General features: G+C 43.4%; 1 protein-coding gene across 1 annotated transcript; it reads right to left on the reverse strand.

Annotated features, from left to right (window-relative positions):
* Positions 1–5,999: 5,999 nt before the first annotated feature.
* Positions 6,000–24,229, reverse strand: LOC126406177 (ubiquitin carboxyl-terminal hydrolase 43-like). The gene is made up of 8 exons (XM_050070354.1): positions 24,192–24,229; positions 22,521–22,598; positions 22,285–22,414; positions 13,015–13,357; positions 11,391–11,549; positions 10,705–10,878; positions 9,090–10,232; positions 6,000–7,197 (listed from the first exon to the last, which is right to left on the reverse strand). Exons 1-8 carry the CDS (start codon positions 24,227–24,229, stop codon positions 7,187–7,189), a joined length of 2,076 nt encoding a protein of 691 aa, XP_049926311.1. The 3' UTR covers positions 6,000–7,186.
* Positions 24,230–24,328: the final 99 nt, after the last annotated feature.

Raw genomic sequence — 24,328 nt, forward strand, 5'->3', positions numbered from 1 at the left:
AGCAAGCGTCTAAAGTTCAAAACTTTGGAAATTCATAACAAATCAACCATACGTGCTACAACTTTCATCAAACTGTAGCCCCAATACTGAAGAAACTTTTGTACATTTAAACCTATTAAAAATTATGAAGTTCATCACTGTTTTTTTCAAAAACTGTAAAACTTCTTAAACCTATCTCCTCCCACAATTTTTGCTTGACTGACACCAAACGTGCTACAGAGCATCTTCAGACTGTCCTACAAAAACTATGTTTCTCAGATTAGAAACTCAGAAATTGAGCCTACAGTGCATCAAAATGTTTGACTGTAAACGGTACTGTAAACATATGTCACAGGGATGCCCCATGACCTCTAATGGTAAAAGACAAACACACACAATGCTTGTCCACCTCCAGGCACTTTCACACACACCATCTAGCCGGCAGGTGTCTGGGGTTGGTAATTAGCACAATTAAGGTTGAAACCTGGTAGTTGTAGGTGTGTAGTTGTTTTGGTGCTTCAGTGTCACAGGCACATTTACATGAAGTCAGGAAGAAAAGTCTGACAATATTGTGGTTTTAAATCTCTTTATTTGACTAATTCTTTTGTGTGTCTCACCTCTCCTCTAGACTGCACTTGGCCAACCTCTGGTTTGGACTCAGGAGCTGCCAAACCAGACCCCGCCCATTTGGATTCCTTTTATAGTCAAGTTCCTGGGGGAATGTGCCAAGTGTAGTATGGATGAGGGGGAATTGTGGGGAGATAGTTGTGCAAGTGTTGATTTTGAGCAGTTTAAGAACATTTTTACTCATTTGGAGTGTGTAGCAATGTTTTTCACTGTTGGCTTATAAAAGTAGTCTGAAGAGTATGAATTAATCACTGCTGATTGTTGATTGATTTATTAATTGTATTTCCCATGTGTAGGAGGAGCTACTGTCTATATATGCGGCTGTTACTGCCAGGGGCCCAAACTTAAAGGGGGCATAGCCCGGTGCAGAGTTGATTTTTGTTTTAGTTTTTCTTCAGTTTTGGCCAGCTGATCTGCACATATCGCTGCACCTAACCCACTGCTGGAAAAGAAAAGGGAAATAAAAAAAATTGGACTGTTGAACAGTTTAAAGTCCTCTTCCTTTGCCTTCACCGCTCGACCAACCTTACAATATACATGCAAATTCTTGCTAAATAAATCTTCAATGTTCATTAAAAAAATAAATAAATAAATTCTAGAGTCATGGTAGATGATGTGTGGCACATTTCAGAATTTTATCTCAAAAACAGAATTTTTGACAGCATTTTGAATTTTGCTCTAATGTGAACAATTGGAGTCAATGTAAAAATGGCAATTTTAAACATCAGTTGTTCACTTATGGAAACGGCTTTTTAATAGGGGAACCAGGACGAGGCTAACTCTTGCTTCAGCCAACAGAAAAATGTCTTTACAAGGAAAATGGACATTAATAGAAACTGACAATCAAAACCCAGCTAAAGACACACCTGTTCTGACAGATTTAGTAAACTTGTCTGCACCTGCTCTGTATTTTACTTATATTTTGTGTGTTCTTGTCGTGTAAAGTGATTTTTTCTTAATGTTTTGTACAGATTTGCACTTTGAACCTCATGGCTCGAGTGGTCACGTCATCTTCTGTGTATTTATTCTTGTATGTTCCGTATCGCCCCTGTAAAGCACTTTCTGACCTCGGTCTGTGAAAAGCACTTCATGAATAAATGTCACTTACGTACTGATGTCAAACTCAAATGAGTTTTGCTGAAGTCCTCAGTAGTGTGGCCTCGTATCACCCTGTTCCAGGCAGACAAGCCTTCATCACAGCTGCTGTTCTCACTGATAAGGTGCTTGACTTCAGCTGAGGATCCAATTAACTCAGAGGAAGCACACTTGTTTTTAATTTGAGAAAAAAAAACCTACCACTGCTGCATGATGTGAGGCGGAGATAAGAGCGATGAGATGCACAAGCTGACACCGTGGCCACAAATAATTCAGCTACACTCGGTTCATTTGTGAGAAAAGCTGTGTTTAATTTGCAATCCATAAAACTTGCAGTACATGAAGCAGATATTATCGACGGTCCGGTACAAGGACGTCTGGTGTGTTGTGTCCAATTCAACCCCGCTTACAGTATGTATTAATCCGACCTTATACAGTAACCTGAAACATACAGTTTTAATCTGGTACTTAAATTACATAATTACACATCAGGTACAAAATGTAGACTTTTAAAAAAGTTAATAATAAAATATAATCTAGCCATTATTTCCCAAATAATGTCTCAGAAACATCCTTCATTTCCTGTCATTTCATTTTGGTAAAGAGTGTTAAACAGTGATGTTAAATGACACGACATGAGACGTGAACACAGGTACAGTGTTGACAAATGATCTGGACTCACTTTACATTCCCTCATGATCCCCAGTGACACGATGCAGAGACAGAGACGTGATTATGACTGATGGATTAAATACACAGGAGCTGAACTATCTGTGATGGCTACTTAATTACAGTTTATGTGAATGTGACAAAGCATGATGACTCATTTCATCCCTGTGGCTGCAGAGAAACAATAATCGTGTGTGTGTGTGTGTGTGTGTGTGTGTGTGTGTGTGTGTGTGCACACAGTGTGAGTCCTCTGTTGAGTCCTGAATGAGAAAAAAGGGCTCTGCTTTTGAACCTGGCCGTGTTCGTTCACGTTGGCATTTTATCAGTAAGAATTCAAATCCAACTGCAATGAAAGAGATAGAAATTCACATTCTCGCCCAGCAGAGGTGGAAAAACACAAAATCCCTCTTTTATTGCTCTGCGAGCCTTTAGAGCGGTTAATAAATGTTTTTATTTTACCAACTGCTGTTTGATGACGTTACGAAACCTCTTCATCCAGCCACAGAACAAACCCCAAACAAACACCACAGGAAAAGAAATTTAATTTCACTCAAAGGTGCAATGTGTAAGATACAGCCAGAATTTACAGCCCAGTCACCAGAGGAAAATGTCAGCATCGTGTGTTTCTGTAAACCACAAATAAGTTTCATACATATCAATGTTTCTAAAGTGAAGCGGTATATATATATTTTAAAGATTGTTTTTGGGGCTTTTTTTGGACAGGGCAGGTTAAGCATGAAAGGGGGAGAGAGAGGGGACGGGATGCAGCAAAGGGCCCAAGGCTGCTGTGGCAAGGTCACTGCCTTCATAAAAGGAACACCTGTTCTACCTGCTGGGCTACTGGGTGCCCCAAGTTCAGTGGTATATGAGCTGACTGTCGTTGAGGGGTGGAGGGGATGGTGCGACACCTTGGCGAGAGGCCCGTCAAGCTGCAGACCACTGTTTGAGACCAATAAACAACAGTGATTTATCGCTACCTTTCCAGCAGCCCTTTAGGGTGCTTTCACACCAACAACCAAACCATGACTGCTCCAAAAGATGGGTCTTGGTCTGGTGCATTTTGTTTGTACAAGAGAAAGCAAACCAATCAACCACAGGATTTTATGATAGCAGATATGTGATGTGAGCAACAGCTAAACCAGTCCTAAATCCATCTGCCATGTCAGCCTCGGGCAAATCGAGCGCCCTGCAGTGCAGCATCACATCACGTCTGCCCTCATGGACAGCCAGGTAACGATAGTGTTTGCCCGAAGGCTCAGCACTGTTTGTCACTGTTGTGAAATGAAACCACTGTTAAAACATCTCATTACAGGCAGTTTAATTTAGGCAATAGCCTGTCATTAAGCTTAACAACAACAAGTGAGTTAATCTGATGTAAAACAACACTGTGTCCCTCCAACTCTCCGCCAGATTGAGGTTCACCAGCTGCCCTGTGTGAGCGGAGACAGACGCTGAATTGCTTTCTAACGTCCACGTCTTTTTAAACCAAAACTCAGTTTCAGATAATGTTTACATCTCCCACATCGTGTCTTTGATAATTAAATGTCATGCAGTTTGGGGCTGCGGTGTGTAAAGGCGGAGGAGGAGAAACACGAGGTGCATTAAATATTATTCAGAGGATAATTAGGAGAATAAGCATGTGACTATTTTAAAAAGAAAGGAGGAGAAGAGTAGAGGAAGAGAACAAATCGAGAAGTGGAGAGCAAAGGAAAGTATTGAAGAATTATGTGAGGAGAGGAGACACACTAGCCTGACTGTTGTAACTGAACATCAGCCTGCTCTGTAGTTCAGAGGGTAGGTTGGTTGGTTTATCATTTTATTTATTCAGAGAAGAGCGTTTTTCAATTCTGTGTCAAGATTTGTTGATTGTGATGATTATTTACTCTATGGAGCACTTAAGTGTGCACAGCATGGCATTCATTTCTTTGTTGTTGCCTGTTATGAATAAATGATAAATGTAGAAAGTATGTGTGTATGTGTAGCAGCTGATATTTAGACACCTCATACGTAAGCTAGACAGACATTTGCCCTGGTCTGGGCAGATAGAAACCTCCCAGCAGGGTTCACTTCGCATGTGCACATCTTGTTTTTTTTGTTTTTTTTTTGCACTAGCATTTCGCACATGCAAAAGAAAAAAAAGTTGTGGAAGAGAAACCATTTTTTTCCCACTTGAGCACCTGTCCTGCAAAATGTCTGTGCACAGTGGGGGCTAAGCTATCTTGCAGGCTTACTGTTCCTCACCCATTCTTAAATGGTCTCAATCCAGGTCTTAATCAAAGCCAAAATCTGTCCAGAGCCACATAATGTGAGGTCCAAAATTTGTTGGTAACTTGGTAAAGACTGAAATGCCAAAAGACTCGCCCAGCACATGCTGGAGCCAGGTCACAGGGGCAGCAGGCCAAGCAAAGCACCCCAGACGTCCCTCTCCTCAGCAACGCTTTCCAGCTCCCCCTGGGAGACCCCAAGGTGTTCCCAGGCCAGATGAGATATGTAATCCCTCCAGTATGTTCTGGGTCTGCCCCGGGGCCTCCTACCAGTGGGACGTGCCCAGAACACCTCTAACAGGAGGCGCACAGGAGGATCCTGATCAGATGTTGAACCACCTCAACTGACTCCTTTCAACATGAAGAAGCAGCGGCTCTACTCCGAGCTCCCTCTGGATGTCTAAGCTCCTCCCCCTATCTCTAAAGGTGCAGACACACCAAACCGGCATCAAAGAACTAGTGGTGACGAAAGCCAACTGTTGCGTCGTCTACGCTGCCTCACGTCATCCTGTGTCAGTTGCATTTGAACACACGACACGGACTACATCCGACGGCCAAGTAGCACGTACGTTCTGCGCCTGCGTGAGAGAGAGTGGAGTGAGAGAGTGGTACATCCTGTCAGCCGAGGGGTTTCCTATCTGTGCAGCCGAGCACCGCAGCACCTCCACGGACTATTACATCCAGACGGTCCCGGTGTTTCCTCCGCAGGCTCCACTTCACTCAGCTGCCCGATAAACCCGCTGCTTCTTCCCACTTTAACCTGAATAACAAACCAGGGCTCGGTGCTCCGGTTGGATCCAAACGGAGAGCCGGGGCTAGCTCAGAGACTAGCGGAGGCTAACTGGCTGTGCTTCCCTCCGGTCATGCTGCGGCTAACGCTCCGCTAGCCGCTCCCAGCTAGCTCCGGTTTGTTATTCAGGTTAAAGTGGGAAGAAGCAGCGGGTCTGTGGGGCAGCTGAGTGAAGTGGAGCCTGAGGAGGAAGCACCGGTTAGCCCCGGTTTCACTACAGGTAGATTCACTTGCTACAGGGGCGAGGAAATAAAACCTGAACAGCCAATCAGAGTGATCTCTCTCACTGACAAGCTCCGCCGCCGATTCAACATGCTCAATCAGCCGAAAAGCTGCTGATGCCGACGCCAAAGTGCCGATGGTGCGGGACACACCGCAAAAACTAGGCCGACAGACGCTCACCGACGGCCCGACTTTGGTCGACGGCTGACCGTCGGCTCGGTGTGTCAGGGCCTTAAGGCTGAGCCCAGACACCCCACGGAGGAAACTCATTTTGGCCACTTGTATCCCCAGTCTCATTCTTTCGGTCACTACCCAGAGCTCATGACCATAGGTGAGGGTTGGGACGTGGATGGTCACTACCCAGAGCTCATGACCATAGGTGAGGGTTGGGACGTGGATGGACCAGTAAATCGAAAGCCTCACCTTCCAGCTCAGCTCCCTCTTCACCACGATGGACCGGCGCAGCGCCTGCAACACTGCAGAAGCCGCACCAAACCGTCGATCCATCTCAGGCTCCATTCTACCTTCACTCGTGAACAAGACCCCAAGACACTTGAACTCCCTCGTTTGGGGCAGTAACTCTCTCCCAACCCAGAGGGGGCAATCCACTGGTTTCCGGCAGAGAACCATGGCCCCAGATTTGGAGGTGCTGACTTTCATCCCGACTGCTTCACACTCGGCTGCAACTCAGCTCTTTGGCCAAATATCTTTTGGTAAACTCCCTGCCCTGCTGTTAGTTGTAGTTGACTTAGAGGTGAAATGCTGCCCCCTGTTGGTTGTGAGCATGTGGCCAGGTATTACACATTGCACCTTTAAAGTTAACATTTATTATTTAGGAGATTCCCCTTGATTCTCCTCTATTTCATCTAGTGTACATCCACAAACCTCTGTTGCTGATTAGTGTCTGTTTGTGTATGTTTTAGATTAATTATTTAATCAATATCTGAAACAGAAAAAAACACCTTCTTTCCAATTTGGGTGCGGTGTTATTGCTGCTCTGGTCACGCAGCAAAATATGGATTTATAAAAGAAAAGAAAGTGCATCTGTAATCTCACATGACAGTGATGGTGAATGACAAAGCAAATGATGAATGTTTTCATAGCAGCCAATTTACAGTGCAGGTGTTAGTAGGTTCTGCAGTGTTTAACAGCTTCACATGTTTGAGCCCAGGTAACAGATGACGGTGTTATGGATGCATAACGGGCTGGAAACATGCAGATTCACCAAATCACCCTCCTCTTCTCAAATATTGATCATAAACTCAGAAATAAAACCGTGAATAAACAGTAGACTGCTTTGTAAAACAAAATGAGGAAAAAACAAAAAAAGAAAATCACATTACAGCAGTATTTCTCCTCATAAATTCAACTCTGCATAGATTTAGTTTAAGACACACACAGGTAAGAACTTATAACAGTACTATGAAGGGGAGCGAGAAGATAGACTTGGTTTCCAGCGGTGCCTCCTGCTGTGAGCTTCTAGGTGCCGAGTGTAGAAATCAGTAGAGAGGTCCTAGTGTTCAACAGTCATTCGGGGCTGTCACAGAGGCACTTCAAAGGAAACACAGAGCCGTCAGTCACATGGTCACCAGACACTGGAGTCAAAGGAGCTCTATACGACATTCAGAGCATTTATATAGCAGCAAAAAAACATTTGCTTTGTAAGGATACAGTGGAGTAACGACATCCTGAGCAGAGGATGAAGTCACGCTACCTCTGTGTGTGTTATAATCTGAGCTTCTCTGTTATTTGCTGTGGTAGACAGTCTGGCATGTTAATGCACCTGAGTCCCGTGTGTGTATTGCACTGACAAGCTCCTCATCACCGCTTTACACTGCTGTAATATGGCGACTACCGCTGATATCGGGGTGCCCCCCCAACCTAGAGTTGACTGAACTTGTTGACAACCAGCTTTGTATTACCGGTTATCCAGATGGGCAATGTCGGAGTTAGTCAAATCAGGTAACGAAAAGATATCCTGGGTTAGCTGAACTGGTCTTCGTAGTACAGGCCTCAGGTCATCTGGATCTACTTTGTTTGATGTGATTAGTTTGTCCTGATACCGTTGCTTTATGGCCGCAACACTGACCTCACATGGTGTTGCCGTGGTCTGATAAATTTAACATGCCGTCATGTCTACTTTCTGGTTTTGTCAAAAATATTGATTAATATATAGATTATGACGTTTTGATAACAGTTTCAATCCTCAGTTTTCACAGTATCAATACACCGGTACCAGCTGCGCTTTCTCGCTATCGCTTATTGTAAATGTTCACTCTTGTTGTCATGTTGTATTTATCTTTTAATAAAAATATTTCACTTGACGCCCTCAGTGTCAGTTTGTCCTCCAATATCAATATTTTTTAAGGTACTGTATCGACGTTGAAGTGTCGTGACAACATTAGATCGCACAGAAAGTGTTTTAGCAGCTTGTAATAGTTTAAATAAGTATGAAGCTTTTGGCTCGATGTTTTTGCGTTGTCACACAACTCGCGTTTCTGCGCTCTAGGCGCCTGGTGTTTTTGCCGGAGCACTCTGAACTCCCCAAGTTGAAAAAACTTCAACTCAGAGTGGAAAAGCGCCCTACGTCATCTCTTTTTTCCCATTGACCAATCAGATGATTTGAGAGGCGGGGCTTCTGTGGTGGTCACGACAACAAGTTTACAGTTGGTAAACAATGGAGGAGAAACTGGTGGTAGTGGTTGCTGGATACCCAGAGCTATACGACTTTACAAAGCACAGTTAGCACCATCTCAATAGAAAACAGCAGATAAGTGCAGTACTGTAAACGTCCATGATGGAGGAGAAGCTCCTGGACCAACTGGTGGTACTCCCCATGATCCAGCCTCTTTTTTAGGGTCTCATGTACCCACACAGATCTCTGTTTATCTGCTGACAGCCTCTCACCCTCAACCAGAGCTACAGACAGTACCCTCTGCCTCAACATGGCAGCAACTAAGAAGGTAGGTAAGGAGGTGGTGTGATGGTTGCCTGGCAACAATAAAAAAGCACAGCAAGTGTTTTTTTTTTTTACTAGTGGAATTCAATATAAGAAAAAAAACTGTGTGGTGCGCCTCGTGTTTAACATCCTGCAAAACACTTGCTGTGTGATCTGGGCCGTACTCTATTAAACAGATTTGCCTTAAATTGAAAACTGAAGCTGCGTGTACCGTAATTTAAAACCTTCCACTTATTCTGAGAGACTGAACTCATGCCACTCTGTCGTTTATTGCTTTACTTATTACAGCAGCAGGAAAGCTTCCCAATCAAATCCTGTTTACATCGTTGTTATAGCATGATTATATTTACCAGAGTTTAACACAAAGCTGATGCACTCCACTGTTGACACCAGAAGAGAAATTTTAACCCAGTGCTGTGACTTGTTCCTATTTGTGCCAATCAGTCTGTAGCTGAGTAACACAGCTTAGAGACAGGACTCTTACCCAGGGAGGTGGTACTGTAGCGTGTCCGCTGCAGAGTGGCGTAGCTGGGCTTGTCAGACAGCAGGATGCGGTGGGCTGGAGGAGCCATTATTTCGCCGTTCCTCTGCAGCGAGGCACACCTGCGAAATGTCAAATCAAGCCTCGTCTGGATGTTACTGGAGCTGTGAGCACGTTTAATGTCTACAGGGTCATGAATCCCAGCCTTTCCGTTGAGCAGCTGGACTTTGCAGTTATGGGCGTCACAACTCGGGATGACGTTGGCCTTCCTCTCGTCTGGGGCTGCCGTGGTCAGCGTTCCGTTAGAGAGGGACAGTTTGGCTAAATTACAGTTTGCCAGCTTTCCCAGCTGTCCGTGGCCGTTGAGACGCCGGTCTTGTCCCTTGATTGGTGACCCAGGAATGTCTTTCTTCATGAAACCAGGTTTGAAAAAAGACAAGAGGCTGTCGTGGCTGCGACCCTCCTGACCTCTCTGTCCCTTCCTGTCCTCAGGCTGAATGGCCATCTGTAAAAAGTCTTTCTGTGCCCTGGAGGTCGGCCCTGTCTGGACCTTGGTCCTTCTCAGTGTGGAGTCTCTGCTCGGAGGTGCACTGTGGCTGATGTGATCCCCTAGAATAGCCTGTCTCTGAAGCTGCATCTGGAGGTCCATGGTCCTGCCGTGGTCCTGCCTCAGTCTCTTAGATGACCTCTGCCTCAGAGAACCATCATCTCTGACTTTGACGCTGCTGCTGTTACAGACTCCCTGGCTCATGCTCCTCTCCAGACAGACTCTGCTTTGTCCCTCTGGTATTTTGGGGGAGTAACAAGTGTCGGAGCTGGGTCTGTCTGTATAACTAAGACTGCTGCCGCTTGGTGAGCTGCAGTCCTGTCCTACTTCAAAGGCTCTTCCCTGGGCGCTCCTCTGTGGCGGCGTGGCCACCAGCGTTATGATCGGGTCTTTGGTACATCGTGGGCGGCGCCCGGACTCCAGGTACTCCACCAGCTCTCCAGGCTGGGTCTGGGCCGGGTGTCTGATGCGGTCCTTGGAGCCAAAAGACCACCGCAGTGGCAGAACTTTGCTCAGAGGCTCCTTCGGCTTCGTTGGTGATCTCATGCTCACGCTCCTGCCTTGGCTCCCACGGACAAACGGTTTGGCTTCGAACCCATCTAGAAGAAAAAGATGGTGTTAACAATTCATAAACAAATGAAGCTTGAGGCTGTAAGTTTCTTTCTCACCCTGCCATTCACTCCTCGCATGCATGCTCACTCATTATCTCTAGGCGTCATTGTCTGGGTCTGTCAATTGAGTCATCAGCTGATTCACAATCAACCAATAGCACAGTGACACACCTACTCCGTCAGCCTATCATCTTACTGCTCCTCATTTTAAATATGGTTCTTTCTCTGCTGTAGTTGTTCTTGCTGCTGTCGTGCACACCCTCCACCTCCCCATCACCACCTAGTCTTTAAAGATTCATCTGCCTCATCAGCCACCACCTCCACCAGTGTCTGGACTCCATGGTGGGGATTTATCCTGCTGCCGCTCAGATGACTCTTGCTCAAAAAATATCTCCCTCTGGTGTCCAAGCACCAGCACTTGCAACACTGTCAAGACAGTTTAAACATCCTAAACACCTACTTGTTTCTACTGCTTTGGGGGGTTCCTCTCTAAACACTGGCAGCTCAGGAGACTCAGGGGCCTGTGTGGGCCCTGGAGGTCCAGGGATGGGTCCTCCTGACACCACGCTGCCCCTCTTACTGTCCCCTGCCAGTCTGACCAGCCAGTGGTCAGACGCGGATGAGCTGGTGGAACCTGCAAAAAGGAGACAGTGAATATAAATGTATCCAGAAACAAGTCCCCAACATGTTCCCAGAGAGACAGAAGGCTTCCCGCTGCAGCGTCTATTGTCCTCACATGAGTCACTGTGAGATCCACACTGCAAAATTAGATCTCTGTGATCACAGGGTATCATCACAATTTCAACCCACCCTCATTATGCTGAATGCACATGGATGAATGCTTCTGTGACCTCGCTGGCAGCAGGTCAGCTTCTCTCTGCCACCATTGAGAACCATCTGCATTTGTTGGCTAATGACAGTAACTCAGATCACACTGAAAATGCACACTGATGCGGCACATCAAACAATTTGGCAGAGTGAAATTACACAGGGGAAGAAATAACAGATTCTGATGGTGTGAGGTGTAATGATGATACTCCCACATCCCCTCCATTATTTTTGTGTTTCGTTAAAAGCATGTAGAGCAGGATCCACCTGATTGTTCTCAACATAACCGACCATGACAGAGGATTTGAAAGGGCTAACCGGTGACTGAGGAGCTGGCAGACCAAGGAGGTATGGTGTTTCTTCTCTGATAGAAGAGGATGTAGGCTCCACGTGTGCACACCTCCGCCTCTGGCACCGGCTCAGCACTGCTGTCATCATAACTGTACCACTGCCCGTCCACTGAGTTCCTACAGAAGGCTGCAATCACAAGAACAATGGAAAGAAATGTGGTGTGGTGAGGTGGCATGTAAAAACATTTTAGGACCATGATCTAAAATGTTCAGACTGTATTCCCACTTGGTTTTTAGTACAATGACTAATACTGGATTTTGGGGGCAGATACATACGTTAGATGGCACAAAAAAGTGTCCACGAAGGAGGACAACAGGTCTGAATTAGGTAAAATGAAGTATAACGTCAAGTAAACCCAAAATGTGATGTCCTCATATGAGGACACAGGGTCTCAGGACAATAATAAAGTCCCAATGTCCTCAAACTAGACGATAATAAAGTCCCAATGTCCTCAAACTAGACGATAATAAAGTCCCAATGTCCTCAAACGAGACAATGATAAAGTCCCAATGTCCTCAAACGAGATGACGTTTTAGACTCAGCGTGCAAACGTGACTAACACAAAGTGAGGTCGTATTTATTTTTAGACGTGTGACAGTTTTGGATGAAAAATGAATCATCAGTCAATTATCTTTGTCCTTTTACTTTTACATTTTCTTTTTAAGATACTTTCAAATGCACAAATGGAAACCTCACACATTTTTTGAACTGCTCCTGCACTGTAATTTGAGCATCTGTTAATAAAAACAAGTCTTTGCAAAAAAAGAAAAACAGACTCAGTGTGCAAAGGCCTTTACTATGCATAACTTTAAGCCCTAATAACATTTAAACAGAGATAACAGAGTTATTTAAAAATTCACCCCTCTGCAGTTCCAGGCTGTGAACATGTTTATTTCTAGAGTGAATGTGGGCATTTTAATGGAGGTCTATGGGGAGTGACTCGCTCTTGTAGCCACCCTCAAGTGGCCATTAGATGAACTGCAGTTTTACAATTGATGTGCCATGTTTAATGTATTGACTTGCTGAACTTAAGACCTGAGTGTGTAAACACATCCTGCAGTTATTTACGTAAACAGCTCTAAATTAGACATCATTATAACGACCCTCTCTGACCTCAGCACTAACACTCTTAACACTCTCTTATCGAGTCCACAGCTCTCACAAAACACTGCTGCTGGGCTTTCGACACGTTCTGAGCAAAGCGACCGCGTCACACCAGTCTATGAAAGTTAATTTTACTGCTCCTTATTAAAGTCTTCTGTTATCTGCTAACACCGTATGAGCCTGATCGCTGCTTGAGATCCACTGAGAGGGCTCTACCAGCAGCTCCAAAATGAAGCCCTGTCAGTGAGTCAGTTTTAAAGCAGGGCCTCTTTTTTAATCTCTTCTTAGGACCAAGTTTTATTAATGTGTTGTACTGATTTAGTTTAAATCAATTCATCATTTGCATATTGTTTTTATTTACTTTTTATTCCTTGTGTCACTGTAAAGCACTTTGGTTTTTAAAAGTGCCATATAAATAAAAATGTTATTAAAGGATATGATCATTATTACTTCAACTCTTTCCTCAGAAGGTGTTAGCGATTCAGACCTGTGTAATGGCCGCCGTGCATCCCTCCATGGTGGTTGCACACAGCATACAGATCGTACAGGAAGTCAGGAGGAGCCAGGTCGGGTCGTCGGGACTGTTTCCAGCCAGGCTGGAGAGGTGGCTGATGGGCGCTGTGGTTGCGGCTCACCATGTGAGGTGTCATGTCCAGACCCGCCAGAGGGAAATGTACGAACGTGGTGAGCTTGTTCCTCCGCTCACCCACCTGCCTGAAGCGCTTCAGGTGGAGGATGAGGATGTCTGGCAGCGTCCACAGGCTCATCTTCACCATGCCCTGCTGCAGCTGCTTACAGTGGGGACACTTCCAGGCGTCGTCTGGGGCAAGCTGGTGGAGGAGAAGGAAAAGTAGATTTAAAAAATGCAGTCAGCATATCTTCCTCTGCCTGATTATAACCCTGACCGAACCTCACCAGCTCTCCACGCCTCTTCCACTTACACCTAAATCCGAAGCTCCTTTGTGTTTCTTATTCCATTTAATCATATTCTCGGGAATGACGTATGACTGAACCTTGGAAATTCACAAAATAATGAGCTTCACTTGAAGCAGGAAGCACATTTTGAAGCTGTTGCCATGGATACTACTTTTATTCACTTTTCCCGCCTGTGTTTGATTACCATCTCGAGTACTCTGCAGCGATGAGTTGTTCCATTCAGCAAGGCCATTCATTTGCAGTCAGATGTTGGCGATGTGCATTCCTCTATGCTGAGTTCACTTCTTCAAAGTTCAAGCGCCACCAGAACTCTGAGTATTTATAAGCCATTTTGAACGTTCACTGTAAAAATGGTTCAGATGAGGTTCAAAACCCGACACAACACAAAGTGGCCGCTGCATTTTCAATTCTGCTCCATCTAAAACTCCTATCTGAGATGCTGAGACGATTCCAGAACGTTTTGTAATTGTATGGGATGTGTGTCATCATTCTCTTGTGGTTTTCACGGTGGTTTCACTTCCACCTCTCTTCATTCCTTGACCTTATAGAGGTGGACAGTTCATTTACCTCTGGCCACATGATCACGTGTAACTCGTGGATGCAATGAATGCTGGTTGTCTTGATCAAATATTTTCCCAGCTTCACTAGAGGAGAGAAAATAAGGTGTGATGTGGGTGGAAACTTGTATGCAGAAATGCAAATGACAGGGTTGACCAGCACTTGTATTTATAGCTGTCCTCAGTGACGTACGGTAGTTACAATGGGCCTTAGTGCACACTATCGTGCATATATCATCTCGTCACATGATCAGAGACTTGACATTATAGTGTAAATGACCTGAAACTCATTACTCATGACATTAGCTAAAAGATCTGGTACAATGCTGGCCAGATTTGGTGATGTGAGGAGAAGCAATTGTTCTTGGAGATGGTTGTCTGAATAGCAGGAAAACAGTTGTTTAAGTGACGGGAAACACCTTTTAATGTGTACTGGAAAGCTGTAGGTGTGTCAACTGATACTGCCCGTTTGTCAGACACTAAAGCCCCGTTTCCACTGAGCTGTACGGTACAGTTCAGTACGGTATGCTTTTTTTCCACGGTGAAAAGTTGTGGATGGTACCAGTGGAACCGTTCCTTAGCGTCCCCATGTTTGGTGCCCCCTCTGTTGGGGTCACAGATCTGGTACTAAAACTGATTGGTCAGTAGAGGACGGTCACTCTGCTCAGGGCTGAGTTGTGTCTGGTTTTGAGGCTCATGTAACCACTGTTCATACTGTGGAGAGTTTTATTAGTAAACTGTAACTATAAAATGAAAGGATGTTTTGCTGCCTCTCACAGCAGCTGGAGTCTGAGAAAAAATAACTTCATTCACTGGGCCGACTGCCGGCAACTTTTAAGGTGGAACGTTAACTTGTAATGTTACTCAATGCATGAGTTGATGACGTGAATCCATCAGCACACCTTAAATTTCACTGTGACAACTTTGACCATCACTTTAGTTTTTATATGACAGAGACTTTTAGTAATGAGTGGATCTTCAAGAGTTTATATATATTAATTTTGACTGAGTTACGTGAACATAATTCTAATCCTCACTTGGCAGAGCATCGTTCCTGTGGGCTCCAGCAACACTAAACCCCAAGTGAGCACGGTTACATGCGCACAATAATCAGATAACTGGGAATAATCAGGTAATGGTAATAATCCGATTTGACGCATTTACATGCACTTCAATAATCTGATAATCAGAAAAACCTGGTTTACATGATTCAGTCCTTCAGTTGGATTTCTCCCCAAGTACATGACATAAAACTCAAACTTCCTGTTACAGTAGGTACTCATATCCTTGAAAAACCTCGAAAAGTACGCAATCATTAGGGCTGCCACTAATGATTATTTTCATTGTCGACTAATCTGTCGATTATTTCTTCGATTAGTCGACTAATCATTTCATCGAAAAATGTGTTAAAATGTTGAAAAATGTCGGTCTGTCTCACCAAAACCCCAAAGTTATGTCATCTAATGTCTTGTTTTATACTCACGCCAAAGGGTTTTAGTTCACTGTCACGGGAGAGTGTGTAAAGCTGACAATATCTGAACATAAGAAGCTGCAGTAAGAGCATTTTTGGTACTTTTATATTGCTTTTCTATGAAAAATGACTCAAAACGATTAGTCGACTACTAAAATAGTCACCAATTATTTTAATAGTCGATTAGTCATCGATTAGTCGACTAATCGTGGCAGCCCTACTCATCATGCTGACAGCTTATATTCTTACAGTACTGTTTGTTTTTATCATTAACAAATACATGTGAGAGCATTCTAATGTGTAGTTTGTCAGTGTGGAGCCAATTTTACATACTTTGGGTAGATTCGGAGTAAAAGTACTGCAAAGTGCAATATACAAGTGTGTTGTATATAAACTTGTCACACAAAGTGCATAACGTATAAGTTAGATAAAATAAAAGTGACAATTTAAACACTGAGAATATAAAAATATATTATTTTATGTAAAATCTTTATCTGAAAGGAAACAAAAGCTGTCAGATTAATATAGTGGAGTAGAAAGTACAATATTTCTCTCTAAAATGTAGTGGAGTGGGAGTATAAAATAGCAAAACCCGAAAGAAACCAGATTAAAGGGTATACATGCACAGAATAATCTGACTATTGGGGAAAAAGCTAGGTGTGTTTATCTGATTTCTCATAATCAGATAATGGCTTTTATCTGATAAAGCCTATCGGTTTGTTTACATGACCACTTGAATAATCAGGTAACTCCAGAAATCAGATAATGATCGGTTTATTAGTGTGCATGTAAACGCGCTCAGTGACAACAACCCCGCCCACATTTAAAGGCGCTGTATGTAAGAATGTGGCCAAAACGGTTACTGCACTCAAATTCAAAATACTGCCGCGAGTCGTGTCCGCCCCCCTCCCCTACAGATTCGAGGTTGCTGGACAGCGGCACGCTGGAGACTGATTTGTTTGCCCNTCAGTATGTTATATGAACATTATTCCTTAGTCTCTGTGACATATTAGGAGGATTTTACGACTATTTGCTTTAGATTTCTTACATATAGCTCCTTTAATATATATACAGCAAATGGCAGAGTTTTTAATTGAATTAGAGTTCTTCTTTGAACACATGTATTTTTTCAAGGTTGCCATCCATTCTCCACCCAACTCACAGGCCCCAGTGCAACCGCACTGCCTGCAATGTATATTTACTCTTCTGGCTGTCCTATACATGCATTGTGAATATGTAAAGTTTTAGTTTAATTTTGTGCACTTAGATATTCCAAAATAAGCCATTTGAAGCATGTTGCAGCATTTCTGATTAATTCCTTTAACAGCCAAATCACATCTTAAATCCTGACCCCCGGCCCAAATCATAACCTCACCAGAATCTGTGTTAAACTGTAAAACCATTACATATGCAGCAGAAACCAGATACACAAAAATGTACCTCTGGTGTCGTAGCACAACCACAATTAAGTGATCTAACACTGCCATGAATGAGAGCTCCTCGCTGGTCCCTAATGATGACTGAATACAACTCATGTCAGTCAAATACTTCTCAAACTAACTGAGTCAATATCATAAGTCAGTGGAGACACTGAGGATTTTGGCCATAAAATGACAGCTTGTTTGGCAAAGTCGTTTTCACAGTATTCTCAAAACCACACAAAAATCTGTCAAAATTTAATCCATCAGACAACTGCTATTTTTCCGTGCCCAACAGCGGCCCAACTGAGCGGACACCTGCCCAGTATGGCAACACTGAATTTGTGCATGTTAAAAAGGAGTCCCGGGGCCGTATTCACAAACCTTCTGATAATCCTCTCAGGGAGCTCATAACATTTTAGTAAGGAGTCCTAGTTTAGGAGTGATTTAGGAAAGTTCTCAGAGCAACTCTGAGCAAGGAAGGGACAGAAACTTTTACCTTAGTGAAGAGGTGTGATGCATTCTTTTAACAGATGTGATTGGTTGTCACCCCCTCTGTGAGCCTGCATGGGGAGGACACCCAGTGGACATGAAATGAACTGCTGACTATCAAAGTGTTGTCAGTGTTAGTGTGATCACTCTGCTGATGGAAGGTTAAGACAGACTCAAGTCATCACTGCTGCACTGATGTGTTTTTCCAGTTTTCCAAATATCTCAGTGTTGTGATCATTTTAGTTCTGCTGTTATAGAGTTAGGTGCGTATCCCTAATGACATCGACCACACATATTCTCCCTGCATGATCTCATCTGTAGCATTTCATTTACTCACTGTCATCCAGCGTTTGGAGAATATTTCTCCAACTTCCCTGTGTTTCCACCATTTCTCCTCTGATTCAGAAACTCTTCTTAAAAGTCCTCCTCCCTGCTCCGAACAGTTTTCACCTTAGGAGCTCATTTAAGCTCCAAAATGCTCTGTGAATAACTTAAATCTTTACAAGGACCTAGTCTTAACTTTAAGGGGAAATTCTAAGAAAACGTCACATTGTCACTAAATAACTTTATTAGAATTTCGTCACTAGGAGCAACTCTTTGTGTGTTTAAGTGTTTGGAAATGTTCTCTTGTTCTCAGCGAATGACCTCAAGGGCATCACATGCAAACTGTAATTGAGATGTAACTCATGTTGTGTGTGCTACGTGAGTAAACAAACAGGGCAAACAGGGGTGTTTTAGCATATTGTTTGTGTGTGTGTGGGAGTGCAGGTGACCTCTGGACACATATGATAATTCTGATGCTATTTCTTCATCTTTTAAGGCTCAGATAGACAGAATAACACACAGCAACTTCATCTGACAGCAGCCTCACGAATGTTCCACCATGTGACTGATTTCCTCCTGATGTCCTGCTTACAGGCTGCAAGAGAAATGTTAATATTGTGATTGCAATTTCCCTGCTCATTACTGTGCACAGCGTACTTAGACCTCAAGCTCAAGGAAAGGGATGCCCCTTTTTTCCACATGAGCACTACAAAATGTGAGATGAGATACTTACATTCTGCTATTTAAGCATCTGTTTACTATCCAAATAAATGGGCAACTGAAGGCTACATGAGCAGCTAAGGTTTGTTCATTCAGACTGAACTGTTAATCAGCTGGCCCATTTGGAGCAACACTGGTAAACCTGGAGTGCAAACCTTTGCCTGCAGCTCCACCGGGTGGTGACACAAGGTAACAACAGCAGCAAGTCACAGTCAGCACAACAGCAGACAAACCATGACAAGAGAACTGTGAGGACTGTTTCAAAAAGTGAACCAACTGTAAGAGCTTAGCATCACCAAGAGCAAAATATCAACCGTGCCATGCTCTTAGTGAGAAGGTTCTTCCACTATACACTATGTTGACTCTATACTGTATTAACACTAATAAAAAACATCTTGTGTCACTAATATATAACAAATTACAAAACTCCAAAAATTATTCCACTGCCCAGGTCAGACAGAAATGGGAGAGGGAATCGGGCCTGGAGATATCTGAGGATGATTGGCCTTTTGTCATATTGTACTTGGAAAAAACTCTTGACGATCTCATGACCCAGGACGAACACCTTTACAAAGTACTTTCGGCTGCAAGCAAGCTACAGCCCCCCTTCAAAGGACTGGATTGCAATTGTTAATGAAATTCACTGTGAGGAGAGTCGCCTTTTCTTAAAGACTGACTTGATCAATATGTAAAATATTGGAAAAATGATGTATCTACACAAAGGGATGTAACCTGTTGACTGGTTAGTTGAAAAACCCTGGTTCCATGATGGTTGTACCCAAGTTGGGGTGTTGAAAACTGTTGTGTGTATGATGATTTTCGAGACAAGGACATTCATTATTTTATCTATAAATTGGAAACCACTTCACGTTCTCAATATCTGCATGAAACTGATAATAAAACTGAACAGAAACTGAACAGCGCTGTTGCATCTACAAAATAAAAGTATCAGACAGTACCGACTGTCTTGTCTGACACCGACAGATTCTCGATGAGCAGCGCTGAAACAAATGGACGGTTTGACATGACAACTGTTGGTGTTGGATAAGTAACACTCCGTATGATGGCAGGAGCCTACTCAAAACCTGTCGGACTCTGTCCTTTACTGCCCAGCCTGAGGACAGCGTGTACACACACTCCACTTGTTATTGTATGAAGTTATTTTTTCCTGTTTAATATTCATCAGCCACATAAAGCTCCTGTTATGTCATTTATTGTCAACATGTTTATCTGGGACACACAGAGTGCAATTTTTCTCTTCAGCTTCACCACAAACATGATTTTTTTCCTTTAGTATTTCTCACCAAACCCAATATGTGCATCCTTTATGTCTAACAAACACACTAAAAGCCTTTCCTAAACAAAACTGCTGCAAAGTGTAACTACACATCACAGTGACGCAGACCTCCTGTCTGTTTCTGTAAGCTGAAACCATTTCCCTCAGTGGAAACAACGCTTTTATTTACTTTAATTTCACAGATAAGAAACAATAAATTGTGAAGAAAAGTCTTGTGTGTGATTTATCCTGGCTTCATATGAGCAGAGGAAATCTCCACTCATCGCTAGGCTAATTTATACAATGTAAAATGCCATAGGCTTGTGCTAATAACGTTAGCATGTTGTATTTGTGGGGAAAATGTGTCCAGATAAAGACAGACAGATAAAGTGTTTGTCTGTGAATGCTGTTCAGTTTGTTTGTTCATATAATTTATCATTTGTCCAAATTCATCTTAGTTTATTTTTCTATAAATTCATCTTTTACCTGAACTATTTTTTATTAAAGGCAAGTGGCAAATACACCGCATCACCTTTGGTACTAAATAAAAACTAAAACATGCAACATACCATAGATTCTAGTTTTATTTAAGATAAATTCTTGAATGTTTCTTGACTTCCTTTAACTTGACAACCACTGTGTATTTTATAGAAACAGAAGTACAACTTTTCCACACTGTTTCTGTTCAAACATCTGCTCTGGAGAGTTTGACTGAAAGTCGACCAAAATAAAATGTCTTATCAATAATTAGAGCTGCTGCAGAACAGCACACATTGTTTTCACTATGACAGCTGTGCAACATAAAATGAGAAACAGCGTGGGTTTAGGTCATTTTAGTGTTTGTCACATCAGTGCTGCTCCCACCTGCTTACTCTAAAGACACATTAACAACAACAGTACTAAAGGGTACCTTTGGTATTTTTCAACCTGGACCCATATGTTTTGTGTCTGTGAGTAATGGGAAGAACGTTATTTTAAATTGATCCAGTACTGAGTGAAGAGGCTGCAGCTTGCATCCTGTTCCACGGCACTCAGGGCATGTTCACACCATCAGTGTTTGTCCACTAAAAGTGTTTGTTTTTACCACTGACAGGCTCAGATTGTTATTCTAAGTGTCTGACAACATTATGGAAAGAATCCCTACAGAGACGCTTCCCCAAGTTAGATGTGAAATATACCCTCATCAGCCACTTTATTAGGTACACCTTGCTGGCACCAGGTTGGACCCCCTTTTTAATTCTTGGTGTCACAGACTCAACAAGGTGCTGGAAACATTCCTCAGAGATGTTGGTCCATATTGACATGATGACATCACACTGTTGCTGCAGATTTGTCGGCTGCACATCCATGATGAGAATCTCCCGTTCCAGCACATCCCAAAGGTGCTCTATTGGACTGAGATCTGGTGACTGTGGAGGCCATTGGAGTACAGTGAACTCATTGTCATGTTTGAGATGATGTGAGCTTTGTGACATGGTGCGTTATCCTGCTGGAAGTAGCCATCAGAAGATGGGTACACTGTGGTCATAAAGGGATGGACACGGTCAGCAACAATACTCAGGTAGGCTGTGGTGTTTAAACCATGCTCAGTTGGTACTAAGAAAATCTCCCCCACACCATTACACCACCAGCAGCAGCCTGAAGCGTTGATACAAGGCAGGATGGATCCATGCTTCCATCTGAATGTGGTTTTTCCAATCTTCTATTGTCCAGTTTTGGTGAGAAAACCCGTGTGAATTGTAGCCTCAGTTTCCTGTTGTTAGCTGACAGGAGTGGCACCTGGTGTGGTCTTCTGCTGCTGTAGCCCATCTGCTTCAAGGTTGGACAAGGTGTTGTTGCTTCAGAGATGGTCTTCTGCACACCTTGGTTGGAACCAGTGCTTATTTGACTTCCTGTTGCCTTTCTATCATCTTGAACCAGTCTGGCCATTCTCCTCTGACCTCTGGCATCAACAAGGCATTTTGGCTCACTGGATATTTTCTCTTTTTGGGACCATCCTCTGTAAACCCTAGAGATGGTTGTGCTGAAAATCCCAGTTAATACTCAGACCAGCCCGTCTGGCACCAACAACCATGCCACGTTCAAAGTCACTTAAATCACCTTTCTTCATCATCCTGATGCTCCATTTGAACTTCAGCAGCTCGTCTTCATCATGTCTACATGACTAAATACAATGAGCTGCTACCACGTGATTGGCTGATTAGCTATTTGTGTTAACAAGCAGTTGACCAGGTGTACCTAATAAAGTGGCTGGTGAGGGTATGTTGGCTCTACACACGCTAAAATTACTGTTCATTTAAAAACAAACTGACAGTGCAAACAGGCCCTGGCTGCTGCCAGCTGCTCTAGTCTCAATAAAAGCAACTATTTCAAAATCTGTTGCTCCCATTCGTCACTATGACACAAAAATATGGGAAATCTGGAGTATAGGTTTAAAAATACCAACGTTACCCTTTAATATGACCTCAGGCAGGGTTGATAAAGGGAGGCAGGTCAGTGTCGCGGCACACGGCTCTTAATGGAGCCACCAGTTGTTGCAGGAATTAAATAACAGACTGACTACCTGTTCCTCTTTGGTGTAGAGATGGAAGCACTCATCCAGGGTGCAGCTGTACTGCTGGACGTGCTGCTGCTGCTGATTCCTCACACTGTCTGCGTCCTTCACCACCTCCTCCTGAATGTTACCAAACAGGCTGCAGCCCATGACACAAAGAGGTGGTCACGTTAAACGAGCAGACGGTAGCTAGAGAGAAAAGCCACAGTGAATAGCTGGTGGTCTGTGATATAAAACATACTGACCAGTCTTTGATTCTGTGCTCCCACTCGATGATGAGCTTCACGTGTGGAGGTCCTCCTGAGCTGCAGAGCTTCAGGGCTCTAAAAGACAGTAAGGTTAAAGGTCATCCAGTGCAGAGGAAGCAGCAGTTCCATTAACTGCTGTAACTTCGAGACATTTACAGGAAATTCACAGCACCAGTAACCTCAGCAGAATAACTTGAGTGCACCTGTACTGAGGCTTTTCAACCACTAGGTGTCAGCATTGCTTGAGTACCTAATGAAGCAGGAGCGACTGAATGAATGACTGCTGTGTGAGAGACAGTGACTGTGAGATTGTATTGGGGAATTCACTGTAGATGTTTTAGGTAAACAACGTATTAGAAGCTACAGTGTAATATAAAGGTAAACTACAGACTTGTTTTAGTCATATCAGTCATATCAAAAGAGTTCCCACGGTTCACAGCTGACAACACATTAAAATAAGACAACAAAATCAGGCTAACTCAAATAACTTACGACCTCTTTCCAGGATTCTCAGTCACATCTCACGTCTTTATCAGAGTTCACTGTGAGCAATGGCTGAAAGCTCAGGAAAAAAAGCTACTGAGTTGATCTAGACATAAGGTTATTTTGTCAAACTGCTGTTTCAAAGGTCAAGACACAACGTTCATGCATATCAACAGTAAACATCGTGGTTTTTGGGTGCTGTTGGGTGTTGCAACAAAATGAGGGAATACACTTAAAGCAAAGCTCAACGTCACCTACAAAATTATCACCTGTCGTCTTTGTTTCTCTATTAGCCACTACTTTTGCTTTTGCTCCTTGAAAACACTTCTTATCTAGTATACTTGTATATTTTGCCAGATATGTAATACTCTCCTTTCTAAAACTGGGCCCAGTGAATGAATTTCCTTTGGGATAAATAAAGTTATGTTGAACTGAATTGAATTGAATAGAATGGAATGGAATTTGTATGATGTTTTTTGGTGGGCGGGGCTTAGTAGGAGGCAAAACACGCTAGGTAGCACGTTCTGTTGGCTTGTTTTCAACAGTGGGGAAAGAACATAAAGGTTGTGGATTCAGAAATATCCATTCAGAGTGCCGGAGCGCACTCTGGCACAAACTGGAGCGTTCGTAACTTCAGAACGCTGTCTGAATGTACCGTTCAGTAATCCAGAGCGCCGCACTCTCAGAGTGTCAGAGCGCACTCTGGACACTCTGTCTGTGGAGACGGAGCAGCAGAGCGCAGAGTGGAGTGAATGTGTGATTAACTTAACCGTTGGTTCATTCATGTAGAAATATAACGCTGCGTTTCTTCCACCAACAGGGCTCTCATTTTAGTGTAGAGCGTCAGACTGAATTTACCAACGCACCATGTCAGGTCACTCACTCTCCGGGACCGCCAGTGTTACTTGAATAAGTAAACACTGACCAACGGGACCAGACTGGCCGACCCGTATGCTCTCACTCAGTGGATGGATGATGTCACAGGAAGCCAATCTTACAAAGGAGAACCACACTTGTTTGTTTTGCTATGGAAGCTAACGTTAGCTAATGTGCTAAAAAGTTAGCGTTCCAGAGAAATCCAATATTCCTCTTAATCCCTCCCCAGTTTCTGATGAGGTGGACATGATAACCCTTAATACACATAACCTTATTCATCCCTACAACAGGAAATACTTTCTCCCTAACCTGATATGAAGTGTGCGCTGCACGTTTACAAGTAGCATTTTAGCAAAAATGCATGTGTTGTGTGTGAGTTTGTGAACAGATGTTTTGATATAGTTTTGCTGTTGTTAGTCACGGCCCCCGTTTACTTCGATTTTATG

This window comes from Epinephelus moara, chromosome 18, assembly GCF_006386435.1.
Source record: "Epinephelus moara isolate mb chromosome 18, YSFRI_EMoa_1.0, whole genome shotgun sequence".
NCBI lineage: Eukaryota > Metazoa > Chordata > Actinopteri > Perciformes > Serranidae > Epinephelus > Epinephelus moara.

Bases quoted from the DNA above. Each gene is read 5' to 3' on its own strand.
- LOC126406177 (XM_050070354.1), bottom strand. From the start codon at position 24,229: ATGCTACTTGTAAACGTGCAGCGCACACTTCATATCAG. The intron at 11,550-13,014 runs GTCTGAATCGCT...TTGTGATTGCAG, and splicing joins GCACGGCGGCCATTACACAG to CCTTCTGTAGGAACTCAGTG. The intron at 10,233-10,704 runs GTAGGTGTTTAG...TTTTTCTTCTAG, and splicing joins CCCCAAAGCAGTAGAAACAA to ATGGGTTCGAAGCCAAACCG.